Source organism: Camelus ferus, chromosome 13, assembly GCF_009834535.1.
Source record: "Camelus ferus isolate YT-003-E chromosome 13, BCGSAC_Cfer_1.0, whole genome shotgun sequence".
NCBI lineage: Eukaryota > Metazoa > Chordata > Mammalia > Artiodactyla > Camelidae > Camelus > Camelus ferus.
The window spans coordinates 40,882,316-40,905,668 of record NC_045708.1 but is presented as its reverse complement, the minus strand read 5'-3'; the positions used below and the strand labels follow the sequence as shown (position 1 = coordinate 40,905,668).

General features: G+C 44.0%; 1 protein-coding gene across 1 annotated transcript in view; it reads left to right on the top strand.

The window, feature by feature from the left end:
- PLPP3 (phospholipid phosphatase 3) overlaps positions 1-3,352 on the top strand; it is an 82,970-nt gene extending 79,618 nt beyond the window's left edge. Inside the window, exon 6 of the mRNA XM_006172449.3 lies at positions 1,455-3,352. Coding sequence (XP_006172511.1) covers positions 1,455-1,580 — 126 coding nt within the window. The 3' untranslated portion in view covers positions 1,581-3,352. The remainder of the gene's footprint in view (positions 1-1,454) is intronic.
- Positions 3,353-23,353: the final 20,001 nt, after the last annotated feature.

Below are 23,353 nucleotides of genomic sequence, written 5' to 3'. Positions count from 1 at the left end.
GTACAGAGGGTTTTATGAGCAGCAAGCCTCTGTTTCACTTTTGTCTTCTCGTCACCCCGCTCTCCTGGGGTAACGGCAACACCAGTTTCTCGCTGTGGTTTTGGTTGCACTTGGCTGATTGCTGTATCACTGCAGAGGGACCGTTTTGGAAATTGGTTCAGCAATGGATCCAAAAACTTTCTGTGGCCAGGCCCAGGCTGCCGGAGCCTTGGTGCTGGTGCAGTCTTATTAAGAATTTCATCTTCTTGCCTATAATGTGTCCAGAATGAAGTCACAGGGCTGTCATTATTAGCGATCACATTAGCATCTGCAGGACAAAGACGCTTCCATCCAAAAAGCTGTTAGCCATAGGAACTTTGAAGTGCGTTAGTCCCCATTTCAGAACCCAGCCATATGTTTCCTATTAAATGATGTGACTGACAGTTGCCTCTTACTTAATACAACTCCTGTTGCTCAATGGCTCAAGTGGATGTCTGTGTGTTTACTTTGCCACGAAATACAAAGCATGAGTTTTTTTTTTCCTCTGGTAACACATCAAGTTCTCGAGTCTTTTATCAGAGGCTAATTGAGACAGGAACCACGCCTGAGCCATCCTTACACCTTTGCGCGTTCCGTAATGTTTCTTAACAGGTCTAAGAACGGCCCGGCAAGGTCACGTGCTCGGGAGGAAGAAGGAGGTTGGGAAGCAGCGATAGGAGGGTTTCTGTTGACCTTTCTTCTGGGTTAGTTGCTGACTCCCTCAGCCAAGAGACCCTGGCTCCTTGACCCCCGTCAAATGGTTGACATCACTGGGCTTTCAGGAAAAAGTGGTCACAACTGCTTCCTCACTCCCGCTCCTGCTGATAGGAATTCACATTGGCTGATCTCGTCTGGTTACACCCTAGATTCCTTTGTGAGGAAAGGGAAAGTATCGTGGACGAATGATGGTGACTAATCATGACTGGCTTCCTTTGTTTGAGAACTTATCTTTCACTGCTATTCATTTGCCTTGAGAAATAAGGAAGTGGGGCCTGCAGATAATGGAGCACTGGACTGAGAGCCCCTGGAAGTGAGGTCTGCTCTTACCATGGCTGTGCAAGCCAGAGCATGTCACTGCCCTTCTCTGGGCCTCCATTTCCCTCTCTGTACAATGAGAATTGGACTCTGTTGGGGGAGGGTACAGCTCAGTGGTGGAGCACATGCTTAGCATGCACGAGGTCCTGGTTTCAATCCCCAGTACTTCCATTAAAAAATATATATATTTTTTATATATATACCTAATTATCTTCCCCCACCAAAAAAATAAAGAGAGAATTGGACTCTGTGGTCTCCACGGTCCTTTCCTATTCAAAGAGCTACAGTTTGGGGGCCCCTTTTCCTAAAACCTGTGCTCCTATGCTCTGCCCTTTGCCTCTGCCTGTCCTCAAGGCCCAGATGTCAGTTAGTGATCTGGATCTCTGATCTTGTGCTTCCAGGTGTTTTTTGTGTCTGACCTCTTCAAGACCAAGACCACCCTGTCCCTGCCTCCCTCCGCCATCAGGAAGGAGCTCCTGTCGCCTGTGGACATCATCGACAGGAACAATCACCACAACATGGTGTAGGCGCGCCCGCCGCCCTGGCCGATCTGTAACATGACTGCTGACAGCAAGTTTTTGCTGCTGCTCTCCAATCTCATCAGACAGTAGAATGTAGGGAAAAACTTTTTGCCCGACTGATTTTTTTTTAAAGGAGAAAAAAAAAAAAGTCTTCCTTTGTGGCCTTCCAAAATAGGTAGCGTTCACCTGTATGGAAAACAACAGCCAGCCAGCTAACACTGAGTGCCGGAAGCCTGGATGTGCCGTCGGTTCGAGTGTTCATGTTCTAGTGAGCACGGGCTAGCTCTGCAACAAACACTAAAATGATGCGCCTAGTCTGCCGGTCACCCCTGTGACCCGAGGAGCTCAAATTCACTTTGTAGCACAGGATGCCAGAAACAGCACTGAATCAAGAAAACAGCCATTAGGGGTTCCCCGCTTATGTCCCTCTGTCCACACCACTTGATTCTCTGCTGTGACTTTGGTTCAGGAACTTTTTTTTTTTTTTAACTTTAAGAGCAGGTTTGCTCAGTTGAGTGATCACATCCTGAATCCAAATTCGCCTTGTCCCTCCCTCCCTCCCTTCCTCAGCCTGTAGGCCGCAACCACAGTCCCTCACTTTCGTGATCGGGAGACTCTGTGGATGAATGAATTTCACAAATAGCACAATTTCAGAAGAGCTTGAGGGGGGCACAGGCCCTCCTGTGTCTTCTTTTGACTCGCCGTCCTGTGACGCTGAAACGTAGATTACAGGGTGCTGATGCTGTGTGCACCAACCACCCGGGCGCCGCACACACTTACTGCTTTCTCCCTCGAAACCCTTGCTGTGTGCCCACTGGGATTGCCTGGGAGGGTCCGGAGATGAGCAAAGATGCGGTCCGCCATCGGCTGATGGAAAGCAGCCTTCTATGCAAGAGATGAAGGAGAGTGGAGGGGGCAGAATGAAAAAGGAAGCAACCTTTTGGCTGCTCCAAGCCCGAATGAGCCAGGGTAGCAGCCGGTCTCACGCCTGAGGGGCTGCCCTTCCGGATAACGATGCTGTCGGGGGCCTCTGTGGGAGCCGCTCTTGCTAAGCCGTGTAGAGCGCTGTGGTCTTGGGGTTGATCTCCAGGGCCAGTTCTTGGCAGGTTCTGCTGGGCAGAACACGTGGGTTCAATCTCTGTGCAGGTTCCTCATTCTCTGTGCGTAAGTGTCCTTCCAAGCAGGGTCCCACTCCCGGTAGCAGACAGGGACTGCCTCTCCTGAACCTTTGAGGGACAGAGGAAGGAAGAAATGCTTTCAGATCTTGGAGGCAAACCTTTCAAAGGGCTAAATGTAACCACATGGGTCAACCACATGCACATCCTTACTACAGAAGCCGTCCTTTCATTTCAACTTATAGCAAGCTATGATTTTTATATATAAATATTATATAAATAATGTATAAAACATTCAAAGTTAACTATGTAAGATATTATTTCTGAAACAATTTTAGCTCTATCCACTATGATTATAAACTGTGTTTCGACCTGTGTTATTTACATTAGCTGCTTAAAGAAGCATCGAGTTCATTTTGTTTTAATATCAACTAAAATACCGTAGTTCTGTGGTAGACACTGTTTTTACAATGGAAGAAATAACTGCAACTAGAGAAAACTGTATAAAAACATTAAAGTGTCAGTATTTTTGTAAGGTTCCATTTTTGTAAAGAGAATAATATTCAAAGACTTTTGTAGAATACAAAGTGAAAACTTGTATCTGCGAAACTATACTTGTATTAAATGTGCTTTTTAAATAAAAGCTCATAACAACTAAGGCAAGAGTTGGAAGCTTGGAGTGTTTGAGGGGGGTTGTCTCGGGTGGGTGGGAGGAGGGGGCGTCGCCCCTCAGGGCACCGCCGTGGGAATGTCTCTGCAGGGGAAATGTGGTGGCTGAGGTGTAGATACGGACATTGTCGAAGCTCATTCATCTCTGAAAGCCTGTTTGCAGAGCAAGGCTCTGGCCCTGCTCTCATCTCCGGCTCCTCTAAAGAGCTTTTGTGTTGTAAAAGGGGTTTTCCTCAGGGAGGAGGGGGGTGTGGGTCCCCCAGGGGCAGATAAGGGGCAGGCTCTAGATAAGGTGTGCTTGGGGAGTTCACTGAGGGAGTCCCGTCCACATCCAAGGAAGGAGGGTGCACCGCTAAGAATGGCATCTGGCTCCTGCCTTTCCTCCCTGCGTCTCCCCAACCTGGACACTCACATTTTGTGAGCACCTGCGTTATCAGGCACTTTGCCCTATTTGTCACTTTCGATCCTTACAACAGTTCATATTTTGAGAAATAAGGAATACGAAGGAATGCAAAGATGAAACGACCCATCTAAGAGCCTGGAGGAGCAAACTGCAGGCCAGAACTTGGATTCAGTTCCTGTTGCCACTGTAACCACTTACCACCCACTTGTAGCGTAACACAGCACAAAGGTATCCTCTCATGTTTCCGGGAGGCTCTAGGGCTCTTGTTTCCGGGCCTTTTCCAGCTTCCAGAGGCCAGCAGCTTTCTTTGGTGTGTGGCCCTCTTCCTCCCTCTTCAAAGCCAGGGCTTTGGGCTGAGGGTTGGATGGATTTTCATCAAAACATGTATAAGAATGCCCATGGCAACGCTACCCCAAACTGGAAACAACGCAAATCCCCACCAACAATTGAATGGATAATTAAATAATGGAATGAAATATTTACATGAGGAATACCGTTTAGCAATGAAAACGGACAAACCCCTGCAATGCACAGCAATATGAGTGCATTTCACAGAAAGACTACTGAGTGAATGGAACCAGGCAACGGAATATGCATACTGTGTGAGTTCATTATTAGGAAGTTCAAAACAGGCAAAACTCATTACAAAAGAATCAAACAACAAAATGAAAAGACAATCAACTGAATGCGAAAGGGTATTTGCAAACCTTACATATGACAAGAAGTTAATATCCAAAAAAAAAAGAAGAAGAAGAATCCATACAACTCAATAGCAAAAACAAACAATCCAATTAAAAAATGGACAGTGGACTTGAATAGACATTTTTCCAAAGAAAATAAACAAATGGCCAATGGGTATGTGAAAAGATACCCAGTATTACTAATCATTAGGGAAATGAAAATCAAAACCACAAAGAGATATCACTTCATAGTGATAGAAGGGCTACCATTAAAAAGACAAGTTATAACAATTGCTGGTAAGGATGTGGAGAAAAGAGAACCGTTGTGCACTGATGGTGGGATGGTAAACTGGGACAGCCACTGTGGAAAACAGTTTGGAGTATTTCCCCCAAAAACCAAAAAAAGAACTGTCATATAATCCAGGAATTCCACTTTGGGGAAGATGTACAAAGGAAATGAAAGCACTGTGTTGAAGAGATCTCTGCACCTCAGTGTTCACAACAGCACTATTTACAGTAGCCAAGACATAGAAGAAACCTGTGTCCCTCAACAGATGAATGGATAAAGATGATGTGGAATATATATACAACAGAATATTATTCTGCCATAAAAAAGGAATTCTGTCATTTTCAATAACTTGGATGGAACTTCAGGGCATGATGCTAAGTGAAATAAGTCAGACAGAAAAATACAAATACTGTATGATCTCACTTATATGTGTAATGTAAAAAAAGAAAGAAGAAAAACCAAACTCTTAGAAAAAAAGATCAGATTTGTGCTTACCAGGGGTGGAGGGATTGAGTGGAACTGGATGAAGGCAGTTGAAAGGTACAGACTTTTGTTTTAAGATAAATAAGTACTAGGAGGTGTAACGTACAACATAATGACTGCAGTGAACACTGCTGTATGGCATATATGAAATTTGTTAAGAAAATTAATCTTAGGAGTTCTCATCACAAGGAAAAAATATTTTTCCTTATCTTCTTTTGTATTATAAGAGATGATGAATATTAACTACATTTACTGTGGTAGTCATTTCACAATATACGTAAGTCAAATCATTATGCTGTACACCTTAAACTTAGACACTGCTGTGTGTCAGCTATATCTCAATAAAACAAAGAGAAAAGAAAGGGGAAAAAACCCAAACAAGCAAGTAAAAACAATACACGTCAAGGAGTTCAGTAAGAACAGAAAATTCCAGAGCAATGATTCTTACCTTCGTCAGAAAAACACACTTGAACCAAAATAAATATTTGTATGACTTGATTCCTAGCATTGAAGTAGCCTGGTAGGAAACCCAGGAAATTATTTGACTGTCATCATGATACCCAACCTTCTTTTTCTTTACTCATCTCCCGTCACAGATTCTAGAAGAGTGGGTCACTGGCTTCCCAGCCTCTGTGCAGCTGATCATGTTTTATGTATCTAAGAAAACAGGAAAGCCCTTGAGCTGTCTCAGTAGCCTGGTTATTGCTGCTTCCTTCCTTCGAAAGTGTGCTGTGAGGGGATGCTGTTCGGGGCTGTGCCAGCCCCTTGCCAGCTATAAAGAAGAGCCCAGAACCACACAGGGCGGTTGACCCAGTGTCCTGGGTGCACCTGCATCTAGACTTCTCATTATGTGTGATAACTAAATGCCTCTGTTATTTCAATAAATTCAATTCTACATTAAAAAATCAGACAAGACTCATGTATAGTGATGGAAGTCAGATTTGTGATTACCTTTGTGGGACATATTGATAGGGAGAGGACTTAATGTGGATGGTGGTCATGGGAAAAATTTATTAAGCAGTATATTTTGATTCATGTATTTGTCTATTGTGTCATACCTCAACCGAAAAAGGAAAAACAGGGACGTTTGTAGGAAAAAAACTAAATAGGCAATTTCATCCTAAGTTTTGTGTATGTCCTTTCCTATCAGGTTATCTTACTTGACTCAACATACATATGCATCCATGAGCTATATATAGAACTGTATTATGAGTTTTAAATGTATATATATGTAAATAGTATCATAGTAGTGTGTTTTTTATAATCTGCTCTAATCACTCAACATTGTGTTTTTGTAATTTATACACGATGGCACACAGATGTATGATGTTCATTGGACGCTCTGTAGCCTCACTCTATGAGTGGACTATACTTGTTAATCCATTATAAAGTTGATGGACATTTAGGTTATTTCCAGTTTTTTGCTATTACAAACAATGCAGAAATGGACTCCTTTATGTATTTCTCATTTTAGTCCCAATATACAAAGAAATAGAATTGCTAGATAGTAGAGTATATACATCTCTACTTTAACAGATACTATTGCTAAAATGCTCTCAAAGGTAGTTGTATCAAATTTATACTATTTTTAGCAGTATGTGAGATTTCCAATCAATTTCCATCCTCAATAATTGGTATTGGTAGACTTTTAAATTTTAATAATCTGCTAAGTATGAATAGGTAAAATCCCTCTGAATTTTAATTTTCACTTTGCCTACTAAATAGGTTGGACTTGTGGGGTTTATAATTTTTTATTGTGAGCTTATCTATAGCAGGGCTTGTGTTTTCTGTGGGAGTCCCACACAACATTGTCTCTAAAAAGCAAATTTGGGGTTTGATGCTGACAGGAAGGAATCCCAGAGGGCTCATAGGTTCTGGGCTGTGCAAATCTTATTGTTATTCTCTTTTTAAACTTTCTAAAGGAGGATTTAAAAAATAGTTCAGCCTTATTAGATGTATATACAGAACTGTACAATTTGGCCTCAACATACCTCTCCAACCAACTTCAGACTGAAGTTATTACCTTGGTTTTACACTCTTCTTTTATTTCTGTTGTGTGAAATGTTTTTTGATCTGGTCCATGTATTAATGGGGGAAGGGAACTGTTATACTTTATTCCGTGGAAGGAGCTGTTATATTTTAGTCAGTATTTCTATGTGCTTTTTCTTGATGGAAGGTCGTTCTACATTAATGAAGTCTGCCACGTTGCTGGATTTGGAATTTCAGCATGGGATTTCTTTCGTGATCTGGGATTCCCCTATCCCTATACCCCTATTTCTTTGGATACACCCACGTTTCCCCTTGTCTCCTAAAATCCAGCTATGCTGAACTGTTTGCAGTTCTCCCAAACGCATACACTTTGCTTTTGCATACATAGCTACTTCTTCCTATCATTGTCAAAGATCAGATCTGTCCCCACCTTATCTGGGAAATCTCTGTGCCCAAAGGTTGGGTTGGATGGCTTTGCTGGCCTTCCACTGTCTTATTGTTCTGCAGTTGACTAGCGGTCTGTCTCACCTATTGACTGTGAACTCCTTGCAGGCAATGACACTGCCTTATCCGTCATTTTCCCCTTAGGATGGAGCACAGTGGCGAGCACAGTGGCCAGCACAGAATAAGTACATGATAAATATTTTTTGGTTGAATAGATGACTAGAGAGTCTTTTCTTTAGTATATATACATGAAAGTGTGTGTGAATTATATATACAAGTATGTATATGTATTTGCAAGGACATGATTGTTTTGCTCTGGACATGCATGCAATTGTGTGTGTGCCCAAATATATGCGTGTATGTGCATGTTTGCTCTGCTTCTTCTGAGTGGGTGACACGAACTGTTAGGTGGCATTTGTGGGGATGCTGTGATGTTTGCGGTAACAGTGGAGAGGGGAAATAAAGGATAATTGCAACTTTGGTGACCAAACTGTGGAATATGTGGTCCAAGCAGCTCTCAGAAACTCTCCCTATGGAAGGTGCCTGTTTTGGTGGGTGATATCTATTGTACGTAAGCAAACACTGCACTGCTCTTGGTTTTAGGGTGTTGGGAGGAGGGGGAGGAATGAGTTTTGACATCAGTAAGGACAGCAGTGGACAATGGTTCCTGTGGACCTGATCTCTTAATTCCAACTGAAGCTATGTGCCAAGTTTTCACTTTTCATTTTCTTTTTAATCCTTTGAGGACCAGTTCCTGCCTCACACAGGGGCCTCTTTCCATCCCATTAAGCCTCTGCCTTCTATTTCTGTGTTTCCTTTCCTCTCATTACTCTGGCATGTGTGGGCAAACAGAAACTTTCTACTGGCGCTCCCGCTCAACATCTTTCTTTTCTGTTTGATTCACTGGATGCTGTCTGGGGGTCCATCGTTACTGGCAGAGGAGTTCCGTGTCCATGATGTCACCTCTGCTCAGTTGGAGGACCCCAGCGTGAATCAAGACATCAGAGGAAATGAGTGGTGATCCCCCAAGGAGACAAGCTCATAAAGTCATCATCAGTGACAGCAAAGGAAATTAAGGAAAACTGAGGTCAGAGTTATGAGTACAACCAGTGTTTGTTTATTCATTCTTCATTCATTCAGTGAATATTCACTGAGTGCCTACACTGTGAATTAGACATGGTTCTTTCCCTCAACAAATTTACTGTCTAATGAGGGAGACTGATGTATCAACAAACAGAAAGACACAGGTAATCCCAGGATACTATGGAAACCCCCCCAAAAAGGAACATAAATGACAGAAAGATCAGAGAGGAAGCAAATCATACACACACTGATAAGGAATGTGGGCTCAGAGTCAGATAGACTTGAGTTTAAATCTCCACTCTGCTACTGAACCACATAAGCCCCACACTAATTGAGCTTCTGTATTTTCAGTTGGATGCTGGAGATAACATACTTCTGCAAAATGGTTGTGATAATTAAATCAAATGAGTTTTTAACATAGAGCCCAACTCACTGCAGTCATTTAAATTCAAGCTATTTTCCATCTTACATAGATGATGGTTAATGCTAAATTTCGAAGCAACAAGTAGGAGTTGGCTAGATGAAGAAAAGAGAGTGTGGTTTTCTGGGCAGGGAACACAAATATGTCCAAAGGGCTGACACATTTTATGAGCTGATATATAGCTTGATGTGACTGAAGGAAAGGGATCATGTGTGGAAGCAGTAGAGATGAAGTCAGAGCAGTAAGTTGAGGCCAAGTCATGCAGTTTTGAATACCTACCTAAGAAGTCTGAATTAGTGTCTGAGATCCATCTTTAGACATTTTCAAAAGAGAATAACCTGATTAGATTTGCTCTTTTTTAAAAGTTCCTCTGAGGCAACTTGACAGAAGTGCTAAGAGCCTTATGCATGGTTATATAATTTGATCTAGTAAATTCCTAGAAATAAAATTTGATTTTATTTCTAGGAATTTATCAAAAGAAAATCAGAAATAAAGACAAAAATTTATGTACAAGAATGTGGACTGAAAGTTGTTTTATAATAGTGAAATTGGAAACAATCTAAATGTTAAATAATTGAAAAATTATTAAATTGATACTTCCAACTGAGGCAATATTTTAAAGCATTTAAATGTATTTGATAATACTTAAAGGTATAGGAAGGCATTTGTAATAAAGTGCCAACCCAAAAAGAAGAGTTCAAAGCTAAAATACAATGATTCTGACTTTGATTTAAAATAAATAAAGAAATGAATGAATGAATAACTAACTATGTGCACAGCAAAACTATAGGGAGGAACTGTACCAAAACAAAAAAATGACTATAGTTATCTCTGCATAGTGGAACTGTTGGTGATTTCTCTTCTCTTTTTCAAGTTTTTCTGTACTTTCCACATCTTTAGAATGAATATGTAGCTTTTACAATTTAAAAATATATTTTAAAAGTATCACTCTTATGGGTATTGCACAGAATAGAGGTTTCTATGGAGAGACAGAAAGAAATGAGGCAATTAGTTGACTATTACAATAATCCAGGAGAGAATTGATAAGATTTCTAGCCAAGGCAAATCCAGAAGGGATAAAGAAACAGGGGTGGATTCTAGAAATGATAGAAAGTTAGAACTGAGAAGCCTTCATTGTCTGTTAGGTATGGGTGAAAACAGAGGGAAGAAATCAAACATGGTGGCCAGCTTTCTGATATGGATAGTCAGGTGGACTGTGTACTGATCTCCAAGAGAGAAAACAGAGAAAGGGCATTTTGTAGGAGAGAATGGTAGAGATAAGAAATTCTATTTTGGATATATGGAACTTCAGGCATTTGTGAGATGTTGAGATGGACATGTCCGGTAACTAGCTGGATAAATAGGCCTGCAGTTCATTTAGTTATTCATTCATTCAAAACATGTTTATCGAGGACCTGCTCTGTGCCAGACAATGCTTTGGTTTTGGAAAGCAATGTCCAAAACAAAATAGAGCTTGCATTCCAGCTAGGGGCTAGAATCCCTAGCTCAGAACAGACATCTGGGCAGGAGACAGACTTTTAGGAGTCAACAACTTAGACATGGTGGAGGTGGAGAAAGACAAGAGGAGTGGATGAGACAGATGGCCCAGGAGGGGAGTGCGGAATGAGAAGTGTGGGCTTATTTTGGGTCACGTTCAGTCAGGCTATTTCTTTTCTATGGCTTAGAGGATTGAACTACTTTGATAAATATCTGCAAACTCCTCTTATATGATTACTTTCTGACCATACTCCGCTCCCAGTCTAGCCACCACTTCTGGGCGAGGTGGACAGATCACTGAATCTGCCTTAGACATGGTGGTCTTACCTCCAAACTCGGAATGCTAGTTCCACCGCTTCCACCTGCATCAATGCAACTTTCCTTGCAGTCTCTGTTCCTTCTGCCTAGAATGCCATTCCCTATGAGCTGCCCCTGCCGGGCTCCTTCTTATCATTCAGATCTCTGCTCTACTAACACTTCTGCAGAGAGGACTTCCTGACCCTCCAGAATAAACCAGTGTAAAGCCAGGCCTTTGCTACCCTCACACCTTGTTCTAATCGCTGTCTGCTATTTCTTTGACTGTTCTTCACTTACTGCTGATTCTCCACACCCTAACCTTGATCCTTAAGTGTGGGTCAAGCTTGTCTTGTTCTTGGTGATAATCCTGTCTTCTAGGACAGAGCCTGGCACACAGTAGGCAAAAAGTGATTTTTGAATTATTTGAATAATTTTGAAGAAATAGTTTTCCCAGCTTTATGAGTAAATATTTAAAAACCATTATTGAGCATCTCCTGTGTGCCAAGCAGCTTGTTAAAGTGCTGGGGATACAGAACTAAATCTTGTTTGCTTCTTATTTGCAAACAGGCTTATAATCTCATGAGAGATGCAGACGTCTATGCAGCTATTATAAAGGAGGGAATGAAGGTCGGGCAGAGGTTATGTTGGTGTGAGGCAGGCTCTGGAGGTGAGCGGTATGTGTGGAGGATGGAACTAGGTCATCTCCAGGCTGCAGATTGGGACACTGGGATTTCCATGCCACCTTGATGCTCTGACCCAGAGGCCTGATTGATGGATGAAAGACAGGACAGGAGAATGGGTCCGCTTTACACCAGGTTATGCGCTTTATATCTGTTTGGTTCACACTGTACGTCATACACAAATGTATGCACACAGACACAGTAGGTGCTCAATAAACATTTTGTTAATAAGCAAAAATCTAACCTCAGTGTGCAATAAAATTCACAGTTGGCATATACCTAAAATGGAATATAATTCAGCCTTAGCAAGGAAGGAAATCTTGACGTATGCTACGACGTAGATGAACACTGAGGACATTTTGCTAAATGAAATACGCCAGTCACAAAAAGACAAATACTGCATAATTTCACTTAATACAAATAGGAAATAGGGGAGTGGTTGCCAGGGGCTAGGGGAGGGGAGAATGGATAGTTGTTAAGTGCGTACAGAGTTTCAGTTTGACAAGATGAAAAAGTTCTGGCAATTGGCTGCATAACAATGTGAATATATTTAACACTACTGACCTGTACACTTAAAAATGGTTAAGAAGGTAATTTTTATATGTATCATACTACATTTAAGAGGTAATATAATAATAATAATAATAATAATAATAATAATAATAATAATAATAATAATAATAATAATAAAATTCAGAGTGTGTGACTAGTGATTCAGCCAAAAAGTCTGTGTCCCCAATGAGAGTGTTGCCAAAAGATCGACCCCCATCCCTGATAAGCCAAATTGAAACTCAGAGACAGGGTCTTAGAGCATGGAAGAAAAGAGACAGCTTTCTTGCTTTGCCAGGCAAAGGGGCTCACAGCAGGCTGGTGCCTTCAAACTGTGAACCCATCTTGGGGATGGGGCAGGGTGATTACATAGCCATAGCTTAAACAATAAAACATACATAACAATCAACAGAACCATTTTCTTGTCATAAGACTTAGAGTGGGGTCACGGTGTCTCCAGGCGGCCACTTCTACAGAGTCTAGCGGGTGTTGCTCTCTCAGTCTCTTTATCTCGGAAGTGCCAAGGTGTGGTCTTCTTGATAATTCAGGCTACCTTGTAAAGTTACAGTTCCGTGACTTTCTCCCTGGAAAATGACTCAGAAACTAAGCATGACTATTACTTTTGATTACTGGAATAAAGCAGAAATAGTAAAATTAATAGCTGTATTTTAACAATGGGCCTGGAGCTGTGAGTAGCAACAGGTCAGTCAGATTTGTTGACCATTTTAAGGGCAAGCATAAGAATAAGCAATCTGCTAGCCTAAGTGCGGCCATTTTATTAATTCTCCTTCAAGAGTTTCTCCTGCTTTCAGAATTGGTGGACCTGCATGAAAAGGACAAGGGGAAACAGGCTCAGAGAGGTTTTATAATTTATCCCAGTCACACTGTCAGCGGTGCTGGTCCTATGATTAGAACCCAAGTCTTTGACTCCAGTGCAGCTCTTTTTCCATTCCATGGTGGTCAGGGTAAGGGTCAGCGTCTGCAGCCACCCGCTGCAGCCCCCCTCACATCCTCATCCTGCCTGGGGCACCGCGTTCCTGCTGCAGGAGACAGACGACACAATATCTTGATATCTCTGCTTGAATGTCTGATAGGCAACTTACAATCAGCATGTCCTCTCCTGAGCTCCTGACTGAGTAGTTGTCAGATAATATAGTCTTAAAAATAATGTTTGATGATAGTTCACCATGTGATTTTTGGAATACAACTTAGAAGGAATTCAAAGAATAAAGTCACATTCATATAACAAAACACCTTCCCCATGTACTGATTTTTTTGGTTGTTATTTATTTATTTTTATTGAAGTATAGTCAGTTACAGTGTGTCAATTTCTGGTGTACAGCACAATGACACTAAGTTGTCTCAGTGTTGACATTTGTAAAAATGAAAAATAGGACTAGAATCCATGCTTAACTCTGTCATTCTAGCAATAAATATTATATCCCAGTGGAAACATAAACAAATTAAAAAAAATTCTCATATCTCATGATGAGATGAATTTCCTGTAACATTTTACTTTATATGCTTAGGAATTATTTTTAAAAATCCATATTCCTTATTTTGATCAATTGTGTTCTACTGATGATTATGATAACTCAATGCAGATGGAATTTTTAAATGCTTAGAACCATATGGCTAGAGGAAACAAAACATTTTACATTTCGATCTACATACGTTTTTGTTAGAGATATACGATGTGGTGATTAGTAAAAGATTTTCAATCTTATAATCTGTGTTAGGTTAAGATTCTGGAGGGGAGGTAAGTGGAATAAATAGAATAAAAATATAAATTCAAAGAATAAAAGAAATGAAAATTTCTGACTGTTAAGAAGAGCTCTTTCTTACTTTTTAAAGTAAATGTAAGCATAGAACGCTATGATATTCAAATTCAACTAGATCATGTAAAATAGCGACTTAGTACTGATACAGGAAAAAGTGGTGGTGGTGGGGGGTGGGGGGTGAGGGGGTGGCGAGAGGATGGCTGTGTCCCAGGACTTGGTTGAATCCCTGGGACGCACCCTGACAAGTGAGGGTCCTTGGCTTTGTGCAGGGAAGTGTGCAAGAGCGAGCCATAGTTGAGTAAAAGTAGATTTATTTAAAGAGATGTTCACTAGGTTGGGGTGGGAGGGGCAGTGGTTAAAGTAAAGGTAGAAACACACTCCACAGACAGATTACGGGCTGTCTAGGCGGGCGAGAGAGTGACCCAGAGGTGAGGCGAGGCATTGCTAGTTTTTATATACTAACAAATGAGAGGATTATTCCAACTGCTTTGGGGAAGGGGTGGGGACTCCCAGGAACTGGGCCATTGCCCTCTCTTTGACCTTTCATGGTTAGCCTCAGAAGTGTCATGGTGCTTATGGGTGTGTCATTCACCATGCTAGTACATTACAGTGTGTATAATGAAGCTCAAGGTCTGCTGGAGGTCGAATCTCCCGCCATCCTGGGCCTGTTGGGAACTGACTTTTCTGCCATCGTGGTACTAAATGCTGTGTCATTCCTTTAATGGCTGTGACCTGCTCCTTCCCTCCTGTCTCAGTAACTTTAATAAAAGAATGTTCAGTATTTACAAATTGCCATAAATTACCTACTTTGTGACTAAACTTACAATATGCAACTTTAGATGTCAGTTTAAAAATGTATGTTAGAGTACATAATTTTTCAAAATTCTTTTGGTGCAGGTGAAACAAACCAGTCTGAAAACCGCTGGTGCAGACCGAACTTGAATCGTGCTGTACAGGAAGCTGAGAAATGGGTTGGTAGCTGGAGGAAGACACCAAAAGGGATGTTTGGTTTGGGTTTGCTCTTGGTTCTAAAGATGGGAGAAATTACAGAATGTTTGTGTGACAAAGAGAATGGTTTAGACAAGAAGGGCAGGAGGGAGGATTGCTTGGGGCAGTGAAGGACTTGGGCACGGAATGCCAGTCGAGGTTAGGCCCGTGAAAGGGCAAGGCCTAGCGACCTTACAGACTCCAGGACGGAGGGCAGGGAGAATCCGCGAAGGGTAAGCGCTGATATTCATGTGGGGAGAGGGGGCGGGGGGTGGCTGGAGGAAGGTCTGCTCTGACTGAGTCTATTTCCTGAATGAAAACAGAGCAAGATTAGAAGCTTTGAGTAAGGGGTAGGGGAGGTGTTGGGGCCGACAAGCGGGAAGATGTAAAGTGGTCCTTTGGAAGAGTGGGATCCATCCACTTGGGAAGTGTAGTAGGGCTTGTGCTGGTTTCAGGAATCTGTTGAGAGGAGTCAGCCAGGCCATGTGCTCCTCTGCCATGTGCCGCCGGGTGGGCGCAGGTGAGGGCTTACGGATGGGAGAGCAGCGTTTAACCAGCCTGGGGTTCCGCAGATGCGCACACTGATGGTCCCGAGTGCAAGGGAGCTGAGGCTGTCATAAAAACGATGGAGCCTGGACTTAAAGCTGTGGAAGGAGGGAAGGGACGACATAGGGGTGGATGATGCAATCAATGAGGGGACCAAATGCCGGGTTTGGAGTATTGACTTTCTCTTTAAATTGCAGCCGTCATATATATATTTTTTCCTAGTGCACTTTCTGACTCCCGGATTCTCCTCCTCTTCCTTCCTCAACACCTCTGCCGTCGTTTTTACGGAATATCTTCTAACTTCTCGGAGGAAGTCTGTTGCGGTTTCTTTCCGTGGTACTTCTGCTGCGGGCGTGTCCGGCTGCGGGCGTGGCCGGCTGCGTGCCTCTCCTCGGAATCCGCTTTTCTGTTTATTTTGGTCCCGAGCTTTCCTCCGGCACCCGCGGATCCCGGCGGTCCCTTCAGGTTCAGGGGGAGAAGGAAGCGCTGGTTGGCTGCCCAGCGAGCCGGGGCGGGGCCTGTCGCCGGGGGCGGGGAGCGGCTGCGAGCTGAGCTCGCCGGGGTCCTTCCCGGGCAGCGCGGCGCCTGCGGACGGTCAGTCCCGGGCCTGGGAGGTGGGTGCCCTGGCCGGGGCTGCGCGGGCCGACTTGTTTTCTGCCCAGCGGACGTGTTAGAATGCAAGGCAGATGCTTTGGTAGCTGGGCATTTATCTGGGAGAGTGTTTGCCGTGAGATCACAGCAAAAGGTTTTGTTTGCCTTTTTTTTTCTTCTTCTAAGAGACCTCCTGGAGAGGGAAGGCCCGGCAGGCAGGCACCGGCCCAGTGGGAGCAGCCCAGGGCCTCCATCCTGTCTTCGTTTTGAAAGGCACGGGGTCCGAAGGGAGGTTGAACTTTAACTCTTTGTGGCGGCGGTTTATCGGTGAGGGAGGCCTGGCGGCTGGAGGATTTGGATTTCCAAGCAGCTCCATGCACACAGTGCTGTCCCCCAACACTTCATTTCATGCTACTTTTGGGCCACACCCTGGAAACGTTTCCGGAGAGAAGGGCAACTCTAATTCCAGCTCTTGGCTGTTCCTGTATTGAGTCCTCACAACCTGTGATGTCGACATTGGTCTCCCATTTTTCAGATAAGGCAGTTGAGTCTTAGAGAATTGAAGTGACTTACTGACATCATCTCTTAGGCGGGACAGAATTCAGTTTGGCCCAGATCTGCCTTTAAACCCCAGGCACTATTATTCCATGGCAGCCACGCCCTCCAGGGGTACTGGCTTTGCTGGGTGGGGAGAGGACCAGAGAACTGATCAGTAAAGCTGGAAGTGCTGAATCCAGGTGACCACTAAAGGCGAGGGAAAGCACCAGGCTTATTTTTGTTTGTCTGCTTGTTTCTTTGCTCTTCAGGGAAGTGTCCCCAGAGGAAGTTCATTTCACCTGGCCTTACAGGATGAGCCGGAAATTCCATAGGCATAGACATTTTAGGCCCAGGGAGCAGACAGTTCAAAGGGACAGAGATTCTGGTACCCGCAGTGTTATGAGGGAAGGCCCTCAGGGGGCCACCACTCCTTCATTTGACTAGGGAAGAAATGGAGGCCCAGAGAGGATACCTCATTATTTAAGATGACCAAAAAAGAGTGACAAAACTGGGGCCCTGTAATCTGTGGTCTGTCTTTATTAGTAACTTAGTAGTCAGACATAATGTCAGAGTAGTTCACACTTGTTTGGCACCTCGTAAACAAGTACTTTCCATACATTCCTTTCTTTGAGTTCTTGTGACAACTCCATGAGGTAGATAGTATTTTCCAAGGAGAAAATTGAGACTAGGAGAAGTGACTTATTGAGGTTCAGGCTGCAAGTTGGAGCCAGAGCCCCAGCTCTTTCCTCTCTGCTCTAGTAGTGCATAAATAAAGAAGGATGTGACCCAAAAAACATACCCATTCTTATCTTCCTTATTCAGATGAGGAGACTGAGGCTCAGAGAAGTTCAGTGACTTGCCCAAGGTCACACAGCAATCAAGTGGTGGAGTGGGCATTGAAGACCACGCCTGGGTTCTCTCGCCTCCTGGCACAGCCCCCACCTTGGATAGAGATGCAATCAAAGCCCCTCGTCTCTTGATCGTCTTAAATCTTCCAAACAGTTCTGCCTTGGGCGTGTTGTCATCTGCAGGCAAAGTGGCTCTGGTCCAGCGGTATTGTCCAGTCTCACTCTTCCAATGAGGAATTACCTATCGGAACAGGACAGGGACCTGGGTCTCGCAGCTGCCAGTGTGGTGATTTTCTGTGTTCCTTCACACTCTCTTCTGCGCAACTTGTCATCAGGGGGTCTGGATCACATTATCCCCAAAGACAAAAGTGTGAGATGCTTTTAGCTCTGGGACCCTTTAGAGAAGCCACTTGGTCAAACCCCTTGGATTTAGTTTTGCACGATAAGCATCAAGGGGCAAATCCCGGTCAGGACAGCCGGCCTTGGATGCAGGGGGCCTGCATGAAGTTAGTTAGCAGTTCTTAAATCTGGGTGAAGAGTGATGAGTAGACAGAATTATGAATTGGGGGTGGAAAAATGAGTCTCCCCAAATATTTCTGTTTACCAGCAACCCTCACTGACTTGAGTGAAAAAGATGCATGAGTGTGTTCAGAATTAATTAGGTTCATCTGGCTTGTCTTCGCAGCTAAATAAGGTGTCTGCTGGCTTCTAGGAGGGATGTTTGGAGGGAGGGTTTCCACTGTGGAAGGAAGCTCTGGACCAGATTCCAAGAGGTCTTGGGGCTCAAGCCACTCTGCCAATGACTGGCTGTGTGACTCTGGACAAGGCAGCTCACCTCTCTAAGTTCATCATTTTTCATTCACTGATTCTGCCATTCAATCAACATTTCTTGAAGCGCCTCTGTGGGTGGGGCACTGTCCTAATGGTTGAGACACTTCTAACAAGACAGCCCGTGCACTGGGAGACCTCAGAGCCTTTCGAGGGAAAATAAAGGCCAGAGATGGTGAGTGGATTCTCAGCTCCTCTGGGCTATGGGCAGAGGCTCCCTGGAGGAACTGATTTCAACAGGACCGTAGCCCATACAGAAGCTGTGTGAAAATTTGAAAAAGGCACCCCTTTTCCTGGACAAATGCAGCCCCATTCCGGGATGCACAGCTTGGCAGATAGAGCCCAAGCAGATCTTTGTGCGCCTAGTTACCTTCTGGGCTGATCGCCTTGCCTGGTGAACAACTTGCTTATCTGAACACAGCAGCCCTGAATGTCAAGATTGAGATATAAATGTCCTGTAGAAGAAAAAGGTGGCAGAGTCCAATCCAGGCTGAGGAAGGAGCATGTATCACACCTGCAGGCTTGAGAAAGGGCTGCCTCTCTACCTGGGGCTATGCCTGTGGTTCAATGTGATGGGAAGGAAGCGTGAGTGATGGAGTGGAGGAACTGGGGAGAGATGAGGTTGGGAAGATTGGCAGAGGACGTTCCTCCACTTCTGAAGTAAATATTTAGTGGGCATCATTCCAAGTGTACTGTTGTCAACACTGGGGAAAGAGCTGTGAACACAATCAACCCTCTCCCCTGCCCTGGAGGAATTCACACTCCAGTGAGTCTTGATGCTCTGCCAGTGTCCATGACATCATCATAAGGCCATGTTGATTTGTTTTTTTTTGCTATTTTTAGGGGAGGGAGGGGGAGGTAATTAGGTTTACTTATTTATTTACTTTTTACCAGAGGTACTGGGGATTGAACCCAGGACCTCGTGCATGCTAAGCACGCAGTCTACCACTGTACGATACCCTCTGCTCAAGGCCATGTTGATTCCCGTCCCAGTTCCCCTCTAGCACTGTATGAGCCCCCAAATGAGATGATATGTGTATCTTCCCTTTGAGAACTGGGAGGTTTTGGATCACTCCAATGAATGTAATCTCTTTTAACCTGAATGACCAACACTGGTGCCCAGGGAATTCGGGGCCTGTTCCTGACACCAGGCACCTGCCCGATCCTGCCTTCTGGGAAGAAGAGAACTAAGGTTCTGATCATGATGCTGCAGGAACTGTGCTGCTTCCCCTCGCTCTGCACTCGGGCCCCTCCCAGCCAGGAAGGTCCACGTGACTTCCTGCCACACGGCCTGTGACTTCCTGGGGCCACTCTACGAAGTCACTGGTTCATCCTCAGACTGCGGCCACCTGCTGGGGTCGAAGGCTCTTTCTCTTCTGTCTCTTTCAGGTGAAAGGGACTGATTCCCAGGCCTGGGGACTTGTCCTCCCCGTCCCCTGCGGCTGTGGGCAAGTCACTTCCCCTTTCTGGGTACTAGTTTCTTCCTCTATGTGCCAGGAGGTTGGGCTTACTCAGACTTGAACAACAGAGTCATCTGCACCCTTCTGTGGAACCTCAGTATGTAAAGCAGCTCACAGCAGTGGTGCTGCGGTTGAGACAAGGGCTGGGGCCTGGAGATCGGCTGATTTCAGCTCCACTTTGTCCTGCCCCATCCTCCGGACTTCCACCACTGCCAGATCGTGCACTGGGGTCAGAGTGGGATTTGGTTTGAAAATGATTGGATTAGATCATCTTTCCTCTAATCGGGCTCCCCTGGCCCCTGGGCTTAGGGTAGGGGTGAGAGCAACTGAAAAGTTGGGTGATAATTTTTACAGTTTTGTGTATACACTGAAATGGTTATCCAACCCTCTCCCCATCTGATATAAACATAATCTGGATTATCTAGATGGGCCTCCCCCGACGTCCATTTCCATGTATAGACATGAGATTTCAGTGGCCCCCTTCAAATTTCTATTTGTAACTGTGGCAGCACCATGAACATGTCTAAAATGTTCTCCATTTCCACACAGTCTGTTTCCCAAATTGGGCAATCTGTGGCTTTGTTTTTCTTTGAAAGGGATGTATTTGTTAGAAGCCAGTAGCATAAACAAGATATGAATTTATTTCTCTCCTGTATATAAAGTCCAGGTAGGCAGTCCAGGGATAGAACGATGGCCTCTTGAGCAGCAGGACCAAGCTCTTCCCATCATGTTGCTCTGCGGTCCTCATCGTGTGCCTTCCATCTTGTGATCTAAGATGGCAGCCCCAGTTCCTGCCATCATGTGTTCATTCCATTCCAACAGGAAGGTGGGAAGGAGGAAAGGGGAGAGCCTTCTTTTTAAGGGTAGAAGTTGCACATCATACTTTTTTTCACATCCTACTACCAATAATTTCATCTTACGGCCACCCCGACCTGCTGGGCATTCTCGTGACCAGCTAAAAATTCTATCATTACGTGAAAGAAGAGAACACAGAAATGAGCCAAATGGAAATCTCTGCCAAGGGTCTAGCCATTTCTCAAGCTCGAGACATGTGGGAATTTCTACAGTTTTTTTCTAGGTGTGAAATTTTGTGACGTGAGTAGAATCTGACTACTTCAACCTGGAAGGGAGCTCAAGACGTCAGCTAATGCAGTCTCTTTCAACAAATGATGAAGATGTTATGGACCCATTTTACAGATAAGGCAACTGGGTGCCAGAGAGGTTGGGTGACCTGCCCAGGGTTAACTCAGTCAGTAGCAAAGGGAGAAGTTAACCTTGTGGAGACAATCCCAGGAGTGGTGGGACTTTCTCTGTGCTTTATAGTCTTACTCCCATGACCTCCTGATTCTTGAGACCATCCCTTACTACTTATGCTATCACTTGAGGGATAGAATAGACTCTGACGCGGGGTCGGGTGTCCTGCAGGAGTCTGAGCTTTGCAGTCAGACAGACCTGGCTTTCACTCCCCGTCCTACTGTGCTGCCTTGGGCGAAGCATTTTCTCTTGACTCCAGTTTCCTCTAGTTTAAAAAGAAGATAATATCCACCTCTCAGGTTTCTTCTTCCTCTCACCCTTCTTTCTTCCCTCCCTTCCCCAACCCCCTCTTTCCTTTTCTTTCTTTCTTTCTTTCTTTTTTTTTTTTTTCCCATTATAGAGTGAATAAATGAAGGGACCTGATTTAGGACTTAGAAGTGTAAACTAAAGGTAGCTTCCTTTCTTTCTTCTTTTTTTCCCTCTTTACCTTTCATTTGCTTTCCGCTGTTTCAGTCTCAGGTAATCTTAGATTTTTTTCCCCATCCGGTTCAATAATCACAGGACCCAAAGGACTGAAAAAAAAAAAAAAAGTAGCAGTTCATATGCTGCAGATTCTCTTTAGAAAATGTGGTGCCCAGAAATAGTTGCCCTGACTGGTGAACTTCTACTTCCCTTTAACTTTTTTTTTTTTTTTTGGCTTGTTTTTTTAATCAGACAAGGAGAACTTTGGTACCTCTTGGGTTTCCCCCTCTGACAATTTGTCGCTGGACCCTGACGCGGCTATTTCTCCCCTTCCTCTGCATGACTTCGGAACACTAGACAATGTTTATGTAATGTCTTGCATCCTGTGGAGTTTTCTCCCCTTTGTCTCCAGCTGCAGTTTTCTATAAGCTCCTTGAGGGCAGAGGATGGACATCCCTGTATCCCTGTGGCTTGGCCCGGCACCTGGCCCAGGGGAGGCGCTGGGCTGCCTGTGCTGAATACATATAAACGTCTGTGACAACAGAGAGGCCAGTCAGGGGACCTGGGTTTGGAGAAACCACCTCTTCCCGCTTTCAGGTTTTGCGGAAGTGCCAACTGAAGCCTGTTTGGAGATGAACTTCCTTTGAGTGAGGACCCTGTGTTATACTTCTTTGCATTCATCATCATATCTAGGAAGACCAGAGGAAGGAAGGAAGAAGGGGTGGAGGGAAGGAAAAAGAAGGCAGGGAAATGGGGAGGAGGGGAAACGGTGGGAGATTCGCATTTATTCAGCACGGAAACTACCCGCTTTTAAGAAAATGCTATCTCACTTAATCTTGACAGCACACATGTGAGACAAATACTGCTGCCCCATCCTGCAAGGATGAGACTGAGCCCAGAAAGTTGCAGTCCTTTGTCCAGGTTCCCACAGTGCGTATGAAGCAGAATGAGAAACGGAAACATGGTTTGTGAAGCTGGGGTCATGCTCTTATCCTTTTTTTTTTTTTTTTTTTGCCTCAAAACTATTCTATATGTATGTTTTCAATTTAATAGTTTTTTAAAAAAATTGAAGTATAGCTAATTTGCAATGTTGTGTTAGTTTCTGGTGTACACCATGGTGACTTATACATATATATTCTTTTTCATCCTTTTTTCATTTATGCTATTACAAGGTACAGAATATAGTTTCCTGTGCTGTACAGTGGGACCTTGTTGTTTATCCACTTTATATATAGTAGTTTGTATCTGCTAATCCCAAACTCCTTATTTATCCCTCCCCTCCCCTTTCCCCCTTTGGTAACCATAGTTTGTTTTCTATGTCTGTGAGTCTCTTTCTGTTTTATAAATAAGGTCATTTGTGTCCTTTTCTTAGATTCCACATACAAGTGGTATCATTTGATATTTGTCTTTCTCTGCCTGACCTACTTCGCTTAGTATGATAATCTCTAAGGCTATCCATGTTGCTACAAATGCATGCTTTTATTCTTGAACCTCGAGTCAGAGTTACTGACATGGTCAAGTGTGAGAGTTAAACGGACTGTGTAGGAAGCTAAATCCATCTCAAGGATTCCTTTTAACAATAATAACACAAGGCTGTGTGACCCGGGCAAAGTCAGTGGCTGTCTCCGAGCCTCAGTTTCCCCATCTGTAATAAGGGTGCCCATCCTCTGTGAGTGTGAGGGTCTCTCCTGCCTCTTGAGGGCTGGGATTCACTCTCTCTCCCTGAATTCCTCAACCATCAGTGTGAGCCATTTAACAATGACAGATTCTTCCAGGAGGAGCGATGTCTCTTTAGCTAGGTCAAGCCAGGCGAACTTATTTGGGGTTTTTGATGGGATTTCTCTTAATTGATTGGGGTGAGGAGTTCAGAGCTAAATTGGAGGACG